General features: G+C 43.8%; 1 protein-coding gene across 3 annotated transcripts in view; it reads left to right on the plus strand.

Moving 5' to 3' along the window:
- LRRFIP1 (LRR binding FLII interacting protein 1) overlaps positions 1–11480 on the plus strand; it is a 106838-nt gene extending 95358 nt beyond the window's left edge. For all 3 annotated transcript variants that reach the window (XM_077919223.1, XM_028704503.2, XM_028704510.2), the window contains 5 exons: positions 1381–1430; positions 3059–3173; positions 4476–4555; positions 8520–8624; positions 9876–11480. In XM_077919223.1, coding sequence (XP_077775349.1) covers positions 1381–1430; positions 3059–3173; positions 4476–4555; positions 8520–8624; positions 9876–9986 — 461 coding nt within the window. In that variant the 3' untranslated portion in view covers positions 9987–11480. The remainder of the gene's footprint in view (positions 1–1380; positions 1431–3058; positions 3174–4475; positions 4556–8519; positions 8625–9875) is intronic.
- Positions 11481–14278: the final 2798 nt, after the last annotated feature.

Below are 14278 nucleotides of genomic sequence, written 5' to 3' on the forward strand. Positions count from 1 at the left end.
AAATGATGCTATTGATTGTGCCTAATCGCTTTTCACTTCATATAGATGTTCCACCATTATATGCCTGGGTCAGCAAAGCAGCCTGAAGCCTGCAGCAATGCTTTAGTACTGAAATGACCTGCTTTGCAACGTTTCCCATTTATAAAATTGACATTTACCTGAAGCTACAGTCATTCAAGCTGTAGTTTTCTGTGCTACAAATTTTATTCTATACTCCACACCTACTAATGAAATTTGTCCTGAATGAAAATGATAGGGTCTCAGGCCTTCAGTCTTCAAAGCTTGTATATGTAAAATAATAAGAATGCTCTGTATTTGTTCAGATGTACAGAGTGAAACACATAAATATGCAGACTGAGTTGCTCTGCTAAAGTGAAATTCCTTGTACTATGGAGCTTTTAACTACATCCCTTTGGTGCTGAGTGTAATCACTGATTTCTAGGAAAATGTGCTGGAAGATCTATGCACCCAGCACCTCTTATTTTATGAAGAGCAACCTTCCCGTGCAATGCCCAATAAATTGAAAGTTCTCAAAAGTAACTTGAAGTGTGGTGGAAAGTGGCATGGGAAAGGTAATCTTACATTTTATCTTATTGTATATATTCAGGTTTCAAATACAGAAAGTATAAAGATTCTTGGAGCACTTCAATTATTTTTGAGAATGTTACAGTTTTATATGGAGAATAAAACACATGCTTGTGTCAGCATCTTCGACTGTTAATCATTTTTGCAAGAATACACTACATAGCCTTCCCCAACCTGGTGCTCTATAGATGTTCCCCGTTAGCCCCAGCCAGCAGGGCACCAAGATGGCAAAGGTGGCAGAAGCAAAATGCTTGGGGTGAGTGGCTCTTCTCCTGGATTTGAGAGATGCACACGGAAATAGTTCTCAATCTGGAAACATCCAAAGCCACCCCATTCAACACACACACACACACACACACACACACACACACCACCAATGACAAATTATAAAGAGTGCTTTAAAAAAAGAAAAGATGTGTACCTCATTGTGATAGTGTGTTGCTGTCTTCCTAATGCTGCTGCACTGTAAAGATTTGTGAGATTTTTGTATTCCAGGGTTTGACCCTAGAATCCTTGCATGCTAACCTGCAGTAGAAGATTAGCTGCTTTGCATGCTCCTGGCTGCTTCTACTGAAGTGACAAGCATGCTTTGTGAGACTGGCATAACCTCCCTTGGCTGAACCCCTTCCCAGTCCTGTTTGTGACCTCATTTACCGTGGTACGTGCATAACTATCTTTTATCATTAGTTCCACTAACCTTCATCACCATTCCTTCTTTTTCAAATTTAATACATACTTTGCATCTTTCACTTAACAATATCAACAGAGTGCTTCACTTCTCTTTTTTTCTTGTAGACATTAGATTGAAAAAACTTGTTGATGAGCGAGAATATTTACTTGAACAGGTAATCAAAAGTTTAATACTTCCTCTGTATTAGTCTCTTCGGATGTTGCCAGTTGTTTCCCTACAGGTCAGAGCTGATTGACAAGGTCAAAGTTTCCATGTGATAATTTGCATTGCCTGAGCCAAATTAGAACAAGACTTTGGGCCACTTCACAGAAAAGAATTTTGAACTTGAGTGTGATTGAGTGCAAATGCATATACATTAAGTGTGCACGTGTGTGTGCGCGTGCACATGTGTGTGTTGAGAGAGGGGGGGTGCTTGTTGATTTTTAAAAGAAACGCAATTGGATATTGAGGAGGGGTTGGGCTCCCTATAAGGGGGGAAACCCTTCAAAACGTGTGTGTGCTTCACATCTCATATAGTTCTTGGGTATTCTGTGTACTCACACCTGAGCACAAAAATATCTAAATGAACCCGCCCTATCTTACCACTTGGTATTTTCACTTTCCATTGCGTTCTTTAGCTCCAGGGCAGAACAGTACAGTGGTACCTCGGTTTAAGAACAGTCCTGTTTAAGAATGATTCGGTTTATGTACTCCGCAAAACTGGTAGTGTCCTGGTTTGCAAACTTTACCTTGGTCTACGAACGGAATCCGAACGGTGGAAGGGCACCAGTGGTGGGAGGCCTCATTAGGGAAAGCGCGCCTCGGTTTAAGAACGGTTTTGGTTTAAGAATGGACTTCCGGAACGGATTAAGTTTGTAAACCGAGGTACCACTGTAATGTTAAATTTAAAAAAAGGTAAAGGCAAAGGACCCCTGACAGTTAAGTCCAGTCCCGGACAACTCTGGGGTTGCATGCTCATCTCGCTTTACTGGCCGAGGGAGCCAACATTTGTCTGCAGACAGTTTTTCCAGGTCATGTGGCCAGCATGACTAAGCGGCTTCTGGAGAACCAGAGCAGTGCATGGAAACGCCGTTTGCCTTCCCGCTGGTAAGCGGTACCTATTTATCTACTTGCACTTTGACGTGCTTTCGAACTGCTAGGTTGGCAGGAGCTGGGACTAAGCAACAGGAGCTCACCCCATTGTGGGGATTCAAACTGCCGACCTTCTGATCGGCAAGCCCTAGGCTCTGTGGTTTAGACCACAGCGCCACCTGCATCCCTCGTAATATTAAGTACATTAGTACAAAGCTGTGTCCTCACTGGCACGCTGTTTGGAAGAAGCGGGGCGGGGGGTGATTTGCAGCTATGCAGCCTCCCCTATCTGGCCCCTTGTACAAAGCTGTCTGCCATATCGAGTTGTGCATTTTTTTTTAAAGTGTTCTGTGTAATCATAATAATACAATCCAGGTAGCTAATGTGATAATATTTTGGCTTCTCCAAAATTTTCACTTTTTAAAAAGAGCAAGATTTTTAGCTGTTATGGTTGTTTGAGAAAACCGCTGGCAGCTTCTGTTTCCTGCATGACTTTTAAGCCTCTTCTGTCCCTGACTTTGTAACGTCTTCTCTTGCTGTCACATCATTCCTTACAAAAATAATTTCAGATGCTACGGAACACGTATATCGGTTCAAATAATGCAATCCGAGTCCACTTGTTGGGAAATGCAGGATATTTGTAATTCTAATTATTCTGTTCACATATTGTTTGTGTGCCAGTAAGTTGATTAAATTATTTGTGGTTTCCAGGTTAAAAAATTAAAAGTACAACTGGAAGAAAAGCAGAACAGTAACGTGGAGAATTTACATTTAGAAGATGGAGTCATAGAAAATGGCACAGAGATGCATGCGATTGAGCTCCAAAGTAAGATTTATTCCCACATTGTAGATTCTGTATTCAACTCTTCAGTGACAAAACTAATTTTGTCCATTTACATAATCATACAAAATATAATTGAATAGGTTTCATTATTAAGGTTAGTGGCAGCTTGCCCACCTGCTTTCCCTGCATGTTTACCCACTTTACTTCATGCAAAGGTGCAGCTGCTTCTCCCCTGAGCTGCCCTCTGAATACTTATTTCCCGAGAAAACCAGTTGGAAGCTGTGCCAAGTGATGGGGCCCCGACTGTAGCGTGGAACTGAATGCATTCAACAGATGTGGGCAAGAGCATGTTCTGTAGACTAATAGGTTTACACATTGTATGCTCAAAGGTGGTCAATATGGGGGTGCCTGGAGAAAGTATCTGTGCTTTCCAACTTGGAAGGATCATAGAAATTAAAAAAAGGTAAAGGTACCCCTGCCCGTACGGGCCAGTCTTGCCAGACTCTAGGGTTGTGCGCCCATCTCACTCAAGAGGCCGGGGGCCAGCGCTGTCCAGAGACACTTCCGGGTCACGTGGCCAGCGTGACATCGCTGCTCTGGCGAGCCAGCGCAGCACACGGAAACGCCGTTTACCTTCCCACTCGTAAGCGGTCCCTATTTATCTACTTGCACCCGGGGGTGCTTTCAAACTGCTAGGTTGGCAGGCGCTGGGACCGAGCAACGGGAGCGCACCCCGCCATGGGGATTCGAATCGCCGACCTTTCGATCGGGAAGCCCTAGGCGCTGAGGCTTTTACCCACAGCGCCACCCGCGTCCCTATCATAGAAATTAGGAAGGAGTTTTTGTTTAGTTGCCAGCAATGAGTAGTCACTGTACTACACTGAACTGCAACCCCATCCCCCCCCCAAAAAAAACTTTTGGGGTGGCTTACAAATGTCATTAGGAAGTGGCGAGGAACAAAACTTAGCCACTGTTTCTCAGTTAAGGAGTCCTTCTAATGGCCAGCTGAGATATAAAGGAATAAAAATGTATTGTCTGCTAACAGAGCTGGCAGAGATGCCCTACAGTCCATTTCTCTCCCCTGTCGCTTGATCAAATGGCTGCTGTAGATGACAGTTGAGAGGTTTTTGCTTCTAGGATAATGAGTGGACATTACCAGAGATCCCGTGGACATAAAGGTAGTTTGGTGCATTTTTCATGAGGTTATCATTGTAAAAATGGCATCTGAACAGCCCTATACAACACTCTAAATAAATTGCGGTATATTTTAATGCCCCTAGATACTGTGGGAATATTTTTCAGAGTTGTTTTAATGGGTGACACATTTTTTTAAAATGTCTTTAGGAGATACAAATAGACAAATCAGTGACCTCAAATTTAAGCTTGCAAAGTCTGAACAAGAGATTACAGCACTGGAACAAAATGTAAGTTTGTGATATGTTTATATCTCTCTTGAGGTGTACTTTCTTATCTAAAAATGTTGGGAAGGGGTACCCAGGCAGTGATACCGAGTGCATGTGCTTCAGTGCAAAGTCCTGTGAAATAAGTGGAAGTTGTTTATATTTCAGTTCTAAACATATTGGAATGTAAATGAGTAATTGTTTGTGGTGGGTTCCCATGTTGTTGGCGATGACTATGTGGAGCATAAAGAGCTAAGAGGGCAAGAAGACATTTGAGTCAGAAGGCTTTTTGATAGCATAATGATCTTGAGTTGCTTACAAAAATAACACTGTAGAAATACCGTATTTTTTGCTCTACAGTGGTGCCTCGCAAGACGAAATTAATTCGTTCCGCAAGTTTTTTCTTCTTGCGAGTTTTTCGTCTTGCGAAGCACGGTTTCCCATAGGAATGCATTGAAAATCAATTAATGCGTTCCTATGGAAACCGCCTTCAGACCAGGTCCGGGGACAGTCTGTCCCCCGACCTCTTCTGAAGGCTGGGGTGGAGGGACAAGGGCTTTTCTTCCCACCGCCAGCCTTCAGAAGGCTGTTCTGAAGGCTGGCGGTGGGAAGAAAAGCCCTTCTCCCCACCTCCCGCCCCACAAGCTCCGGGGACAGGAGGGCTTTGCTGCCGACCGCCAGCATTTTAAAAGCCCCCGGGACAGCGGAGAAGTCTTCGCTGCCGCCTGCCAGCATTTTAAGATCGCCCCGGGACAGCGGAGAAGTCTCCGCTGTCCCGGGAAGGCAGGCAGGGGGGAGCAAAGACTTTTGCCCCCCGCCGGCCTTCAGAAGAGGTCCAGGACCTCTTCTGAAGGCCGGCGGTGGGCAAAAGTCTTTGCTCCCGACGGCCAGCATTTTAAAAGCGGTCCGGGATAGCGGGAAAGCGCAGCGCAATTCCCTGCTATCCCTGACCGCTTTTAAAATGCTGGCGGTGGGGAGCAAAGACTTTCGGCCCCCGCCGGCCTTCCTGGACCTCTTCTGAAGGCCGGAGGGGGGCGAAAGGCTTTGTTCCCCACCACCAGCATTTAAAAGAGGTCCCCAGAGATTTCCCTATGGGCTTTCTTCTTGCGAAGCAAGCCTATAGGGAAATTCGTCTTGCGGAACGACTCAAAAACGGAAAACTCTTTCGTCTTGCGAGTTTTTCGTTTTGCGAGGCGTTCGTCTTGCGAGGCACCACTGTATAAGACTCACTTTTTCCCTCCTAAAAAGTAAGGGGAAATGTGTGTGCGTCTTATGGATCGAATGCAGGCTGCGCAGCTATCCCAGAGGCCAGAACAGCAAGAGGGATTGCTGCTTTCACTGCGCAGCGATCCCTCTTGCTGTTCTGGCTTCTGAGATTCATAATATTTTTTTTCTTGTTTTCCTCCTCCAAAAACTAGGTGCGTCTTGTAGTCTGGTGCGTCTTATAGAGTGGAAAATACGGTAATTGGTTCAGAGTATCATTCATGCAGATACATAGCTGGTATTGAACAGTTTGTTTTAAGTAGCGCTGTCAATATAATTTTCTTTTCAGAAATTTCCATCCCCAGCCAGTTTATATGCTAATGCGTACATATCCAGTTCTGTAAAGAATAGCAATCTGTGAGCCTTCTTAGTCAATTCCTCTAAACAGCTTGTACCTGGGGCACCTGCCTCTGTGCCTGTGTGTACTTTGAGGTAATCATCTGATGCTCTTCCCTGGGTTCCCACACCATCTGAAATACAGCAGATGGTGACTGGGGAATGGGCCTTTTCCGTAGCAGTGCTCCCCTTCCCCCCAGTGGCGTAGCGTGGGGGGTGCAGGGGGGGCCGGCCGCACCGGGCGCAACATCTGGGGTTAGGGCAAATCCATGGGTTAGGGGGCGCAAATCCACGGGTTAGGGGGCGCAAATTACTTGCCTTGCCCTGGGTGCTGACAACCCACGCTACGCCACTGCTTCCCCCCAAAGTACTTGGGGCTTACTCTGATTTGTCTTTCTGACCACAGGCAGGTACCATCTTATTTTAGTGATTATTTATATTCGTTTATCAAAATATTTATGTACCACTGTATCAGAAAAAATGCATCACAGTTGTTTTCAACAGTATAAGACATAAAGCCAAACAGTAAAACCATAAAAAGTTAAAAGCGAGTAGAAATTAAAAACAAACACCAATACAGTGGTACCTCGGGTTACAGGTGCTTCAGGTTACCTTGATGGAAACCAGAGCACATGAAAACGCCGGTTGCCTTCCCGCCGCAGCAGTACCCATTTATCTACAGTGGTACCTCGGGTTACAGACGCTTCAGGTTACAGACTCCACTAACCCAAAAATAGTACCTTGGGTAAAGAACTTAGCTTCAGGATGAGAACAGAAATCGTGGCGTGGCAGCGGGAGGCCCCATTAGCTAAAGTGGTGCTTCAGGTTAAGAACAGTTTCAGGTTAAGAACAGACCGCTGCAATGAATTAAGTTCTTAACCCAAGGTACCACTGTAGACTGTTGTGGGGGTGTCCTGTTAATCACCTGCGTCAGCCTCGTGGAATAAAAAAGTTTTCAGTAGGTGTTTAAAAGTTAGCACTGAAGGCACCCACTGAATTGGTAGGGTGTGTCAAGGACACTAAAGGCTCGGTTTCCCGTTTTTGCCAAATGAGCCTCACCCAACTCCCTTTTAACTTTTAAACTTAAAAAGAAATCCAACATGGCTTGAATACAGGGGCGCTGACTTGCCCCCCATATTAAGGGGGGCACATCCTGTGACATGTCCTGCCCCATCCGGGCGGCACAGGCATCGGGGGGGGGGAGGCGGCGAAGTGTGGCCCTGGCCTCCTCCCCGCAGCCTGTGCCGGACGCATGGAGGGCCATCTTTGCTCTTGCTCGTCCCAGCCCCCTCCTGGCTCCCGGGTGGGGTCTGGGGTATGTGGAGGGCACCCAGCAATGCCGGCCCCTTCAATAGTGGGAGGGCTGGCCCCCCCCCCATTCCCAGCAGTGGTGCTGAAATATATTTATGCTTTTCCTATACATTTGCTGCTTTCAGCTTATTTTTATTTACTTTATTGTGGTTCTTAATTGTAATGGTTCTAGGGGTTGCTCGTGCGTAAATCGTCGCCACACCTGGCTGGGTTGCCTGGGTGAACCCTTTCTGTCTGGACAGCCACTCACCCGTGGCTGTCTCAATCGCTGGCAGAATCCGTCAGTGGGCGTTTGTTGAACTTCTTCCAGCAAAGAAGCTCTTTGATGCCTAGTCTCCACCTACTTTCCCTGCGCGGAAGCCTTCTGCGCAGGGAGGGTGTGGGCATCGGAGGACCCGTGCTCTCCCCACTGGTCCCCGGCGAGGAGTCTTGGAGCCACCTCGCCGATTCCCCCATCTGCCCCCCTTCTCCACTGGTGCTACGCTGATTTCCTTCCCCAGAAGATGTGCTGCTTCTCTCCCTCCCGGGACGCTCTCCGGAATCCCTCTGGAGCCCTCCCTCTCCCTCTGGCTCCGATGGCAGTTCCCTGACATTAATATTATAGTGCCAGAAAACCCTGCATTTTGGAAGAGTGGGATATAAATCTTAACAGTGAATAAAAATGAAGACATTATGAACAAGCTGTGGAGCCAATATTCAATCTAATTGCTATAAATAAAGAAATATTTCCAGGCTAGCTAGACGGAACAACTGTAGTCGTTATGGCTGAGGAGCAGGTGGAATCTGTTTTTACCCATTCAGTCCCTGCTGTTTAGGGCTTTCACTTTCATCACGGCTGTAATCTTAGTTACCATCTTGCTGCACTTTCACTTGCACTAAAAAAGGGAAAGCCAAGATCATCTGGTGAAGGGTTTGGACAAGTCAGGTGAGTAGAAGATTGATCGGACACCTGTTACTTATTTCCTCTTCTGGCGATTCCTCAACTGGGTGTTAGCTATTGAACTGCCAAAGGGAAAATATGATTGACAGAAATATTTTGTTTGACATATATCTTAATAGTGGGATTCTATCATATTAGGTAATACGGCTGGAAGGTCAAGTTGTTCGCTATAAAACAGCTGCAGAAAATGCTGAAAAAACAGAGGACGAATTGAAAGCGGAGAAACGTAAACTCCAAAGAGAGGTAATGCATGCTACTAAATCACTTCAAGTAAGATATTCGGCACCAAAAGTTTGTACTGGGAATTTTTATTGAAGTGTCCTTGACTAGAATGAAAGCAAGTTTATAAATTTTTAAGGTAGGGATAAAATCTCCAAACTTCATGTATTCTAAGCTAAAAAATAAATAAATGCAAATAATTTTCAGTAATCAAATGCTTAAGACTGATTTGAGTTGTGCAGCACTATGCTATGGTACTGCTCAGCTCAAATCATTCTTAACCATTTGATTACTGAAGATTATTTGCACCTGCAGGGGGAATTTTAAAGCAGTGATAAATTTATAAAGGACCTCTCCCTTATAGCAGGTGCTTCTAATCTCAGCTCATTACATACAGTGAAGATACCAGGTAGCCTGACATCTGGCTGGTTGATAGGGGATCAAATACTTATTTCACTCATTATAATGCACATCCACCTCTGACTTTAGTCTTCTGGGTTTCTGGGGGTTTTCCTGTTGTTATTCTGTCTCTCACAGCTACAATAAACCTACCATTAAAATTATGGACTGGTCATTTCTTCGTCAGAGGGCAAACGGGCAAATTTAGCAGGGGATCAAATCCTTTTTTCCCTTACTGTACATGGGGGGAATCATAGGTCAGTGTAAGAGCACCTGTTTTGCATGAAGGTAGTCCCAAATGCATGCCCTGGCACCTCCAGTTTAAAAGGGTCAAGTTGTAGGTGATGGGAAAGCTGCTGGCTGTCAGAGTAGGGAATGCTGAGCAGGTTGCATCCATGGTCTCCAAAGAAGGGAGCTTCATGTGTTCATGTATGTTCAGTTATTGTTTACTTCCTGTTTCTTTTTGTGACGAGATTAGCGTAGGTCACTAGACAACCCATTGAACTAGGATCCAGAATACATTGGCCTCACCATGGATTTACCAAAGAGGCTGAGTAAATCCACTGTGTCTTCAGCCTTAGTGGTTGCTTCTCGTCTCTGTGGTCACACATACAGGATCTGTGCCTGTGCAAAGCAAGCTGTCAAAAAGTAAGAGCTTTAAAAGACATCTCCAGAAGTTTCCAAGATGTTCCTCTTGCAGGCATAGATCCCATGTGTGTGACGGCAGAGAAGACCCCACGAAGAACATCAGCTTACAGGTAAACAATTTGTCTTTACTGATCTTTAAAATCTGCATAAATAATGGTTAGTGAATGACTGAGAGAATGATGCTACTTCTTGTACCTGGCTTTAAGTCTGGTTTCTTTTTTATTTCAGCTTCGTTCAGCATTAGACAAAATGGAAGAACTTGAAGTAAGCAATGGTCATCTAGTTAAACGGTTAGAGAAGATGAAAGCCAATCGAAGTGCTTTACTTTCCCAGCAATAGATGCCAGCTTTTGTTGGAGACTACTTGACTGACGACAGTGCTGCAAAGGCTTGTGTCTATAACTGTTTGGGATGCTTTGTTTCATGCCTTCTGAAAGCAACAAAAATCCAAACACATGAACCCATTTGCCATGTGCCACCATACTGAGGTTCCGCCTACGCAGATTCAAACCTGATGCATTATATGCATAAAATTAGCTGCTCCAAATGCCTGTCTTTGTAGGTGCCCTTCTACACTATATTCTTGAAGTGCATGCAGTACCTGTATGCCATCTAACAAGCACACTGGGCATCCTGCCAGCAGTTCAGCCTGAAAGGCATAGCAGCTGGCTGTTGGCATCTTGAAAATGATATGGAACGTAAGAAAGATTAAGTGGCAACTTGAATTTTCTTTATTTCTGAAAATCAACGGGGAAGATGACAGACTTTCGCACAGACGATCACACTTCCCTTTGTGGCAGTGTCTGCAACTACAGCAACAGCGATAGTGTTTTCATAGCAGTCTTCATTTACAAAACACTGTGGAACCACAAGCCATTACAAAGCAAAACTCCTTCAATGGAAATCATGAAAGAAGATGGTCTTGGAAGCAAAAGTGACCTTAAATGACTTTGCCAATAAAAATAGAGGTTATGGAGGGATTTTTGCACCTGTTCAATCATAAGACTATTTTATTTCAGGGTCAATAGGCAATAGCTTCACTTTAAAAAAGCTACAGCTTTTATTTGTATTTAATCTCAGTATTTGGAATCTAAGTGAATTACTTCTTTTAAAGGATGTAATCTTGCAAAAAAAATAAAACTGCAAACCCGTGTTTTAAAAAGCAGCATCTCCTTTTGTTATATGCACTAGTCACTCAATACTAAATATAAATCAAATGTGTGTTGTGCATTGTCAGCCTGTCTGCAAAGGCCTGAACTGTTGGCCATTTTCTGAACAGAATCTCATTCTCCTTGGAAGTAGAATAGCAAAAACTGTGTCTTTCAGGGTCTAATAATCAGTAGCTAATGAGGCAAGGAAATGGCTCCAGTAACAGGCTGAGACTCCAAAAAAAAGTAACATCCATAAGTGGTACCAGAAACTTCCTCTCACACTGCTGTTTTTTTCTTAACTTCTTAACTTAACTAGAACCTGCCTAAATTCAGAGATAGGTTGTGGAATCTTTCTTTTCAATATTATTGATTGACTACTGCTGGTTAGGGGGCAGGAGGAAGTGTAAAAGGAGAGGTTAATGTATTCAATTAGGTAATAAATACAGTGCAGGTTCTGTATACAAGAATTTGATTCCACATGAGTGAAGAAAGTGTAAGAAATCTAGGCTTTTTGAAGGAAATTACTCCCCTGGTATAAAAGAATTGCGTGAATTGCATTTTTGTCCCTCACCAAATAGGGAGCCTGTGGGTTTTTTCTTTTAATGATTTCGAGACTTTAAAACCTTGTTTTTAATTCAAATGTTAAATGACTTTTGTGCTAAAATATATAAGCCTGAAATGTATAGATGTGTTTCCTGAAAGATTATTTTTATATACACACTTGGAAATTGACTGAATTGGTAGAACTGGCTACAGAATTGTCCTTGCAGTACATTCAGCTGTATGGCGAGTGAGCTGATCTACATGTATGTGGGTGTATTAATCACACTCCTCTTTATTTGGCCTTGACATTCCATTCTCTGGCTACAGTAGACAATACAAGCTATAAATGGACCGACTATCTGGAATGAGGTAATTTTCTATGTTGGAGCAAGAATCTACGTTAGACAATGTAATTCCCCAGAACGGGTAATATGGGAGGAGGCAGGAGACCAATTTTCTATTTATAAACAACAGACCAAATTCAGTAACATTTCCCCCCAATTTTATTGAAATAAACTTTAAAACAGTTTTCAGCACTACTATGCAGTGTATTAAATTTTAGGGAGCAAATGACATGATAAGTGCAAATGAGTGTAAGGTAGCATGAACCCAGGGCAGCTGTCTACCAGCTCCATCTGGTACGTAGGCTGAGACCCTCCCTGCCCATGGACTGTCTCGCCAGAGTGGTGCATGCTCTAGTTATCTCCCGCTTGGACTACTGCAAAGCGCTCTATGTGGGGCTACCTTTGAAGGTGACCCAGAAACTACAACTAATCCAGAACACGGCAGCTAGACTGGTGACTGGGAGCGGCCGTCGAGACCATATAACACCAGTTGCGAAAGACCTACATTTCTAGTACATTTCCGAGCATCATTCAAAGTGTTGGTGCTGACAATTAAAGCCCTAAACGGCCTTGGTCCACTATACCTGAAGGAGCCTCCCCGCCTCCATCGTTCTGCCTGGACACTGAGGTCCAGCACTGAGGGTCTTCTGGCGGTTCCCTCACTGTGAGAAGCTAAGTTACAGGGAACCAGGCAGAGGGCCTTCTCAGTAGTGGCACCCGCCCTGTGGAACGCCCTCCCACCAGATGTCAAAGAGAACAATAACTACCAAACTTTTAGAAGACATCTGAAGGCAGCCCTGTTTAGGGAAGCTTTTAATGTTTGATGTATTACAGTATTTTAATATTTTTTTGGAAGCCGCCCAGAGTGGCTGGGGAAGCCCAGCCAGATGGGCGGGGTATAAATAAATTATTATTATTATTATTATTATTATTATTATTATTATTATTATTATTATTATTATTATCAACCCGCTTCTGGTGAGACCAGTAGAGATGAAGGAGCACCATGGGATAGCAATTAACTTGTTCATTGCACACCCATTTCCCTGCTCCCAATTCCCCCAGTGCCTTCCCTTTCCTTATGGTATTTCAAATGCATTCCCAACCTGATGCCCTCTAGATTTTTTGGACAACAACTAACTCCCATCAGTCCTAACCAGCATAAAAGAAAACCAAGCTGGGGAAGGTATGAATCACAGAATTGTAGAATCGTAGAGTTGGAAGGGAACCCAAGAGTCATTCAGTCCAACCGCTTGTAATGCAGGAATCTCAACTAAAGCATCCCTGACAGATGGCCATCCAACTTCTGCTTAGAAACCTCCAAGGAAGCAAAGTCCAGCACCTCTTGTGGGAGTCTGTTCCACTGTCAAACAGCTCTTCCCATCAGAAAGTTATTCCTAATGTTTAGCTGGAATCTCCTTTCTTGCAACTTGAAGCCATTGGCACAAGTCCTCCCCTCTGGAGCAGGAGAAAGCAAGCTTGCTCCCTCTTCCATGAGACAGCTCTTTAGATATTTGAAGATGGCTATGAAATACACCTTCAATAAAAATGCAGGAAATGAGCAAAATTCTTGTAATAGTGGAATCAACAACAGAAAACTTGTAAGTATATTGGTTTGTTTTAAATATGAAATAAATCGATGGTATAAGTTTGTGGAATCTATAATCTCCAGGGGGGAAATCCAGTATCATGAACCTATGTAGGTTACTGCATAGCTTCTCCCATAATTATGCTTATTTCTTAAATCTGAACTTAAATGCAGTATCTTGATTTCTCACCATATTATGCCCCAAATTAAAGTTGATACAAAAGAGACTCGTCAGTATTTTTATTGCAGAACCATCGTTATAGAGCTGGAATAATATATAATAGCAATAGATTCAGTTTTTGCTACCGTTCATTCAGCATCTATTGGATCCACCTTTGAGCTGGAGACTCTGAGGCCCAGTATTTCTTGCATTTTAAGATCACAGCTGGCTATCTGCCTGATGTCCACTAGATTAACATTTTTGTCTCTTCAAAGTTTAATTTCACATTTGATTTTGTATATCGCCTTTCTATATTGCTATACACAAGGTTTACAAGCCGAAGAAACAACAAAATATGCAACAAAGATCCAGCACCTCTTACAACAATCTCTGCCAATAAATTACGTTAAAATAGGCTTCTCTAAATGGGACTATTTTCAGTAGGCAAACAAAAGGGTGCCTTAAACGTGTTCCAAAGGGAGGTTTCATTATTTCATAAAAATAGAATTAGTTTCCCCCCTCATTCTTTATTGTGAACTATTTGTACAGATTAGATAGCTAGGCAGACAAATGTTTGCGTGTTTCAATTCTACTGTTCCTTTTTAAACGACCCTAGCGATCTCGCGCGTGTTTTTAGCCGTTTTTCCGTTGTGAAGCGCCTTAAGTCCTGTCAGGAGGAAAAGGCAGGGGAAGGAGAAATGTCATAATACCGCTTCTGTTCTAGGGAGAAGCGGGGTCGGGGTGGGGCAGAGCTCTGGGGAAAGCGCTTTGGGCACATTCTGCGGAGCCCGCGGCCTCTGGGCAGCCAGGCTGGCGACTGAGGCGAAGAGGAGGAGGAGGAGGAAG

This window comes from Podarcis muralis, chromosome 1 (genome assembly GCF_964188315.1).
Source record: "Podarcis muralis chromosome 1, rPodMur119.hap1.1, whole genome shotgun sequence".
Taxonomy (NCBI): Eukaryota; Metazoa; Chordata; class Lepidosauria; order Squamata; family Lacertidae; genus Podarcis; species Podarcis muralis.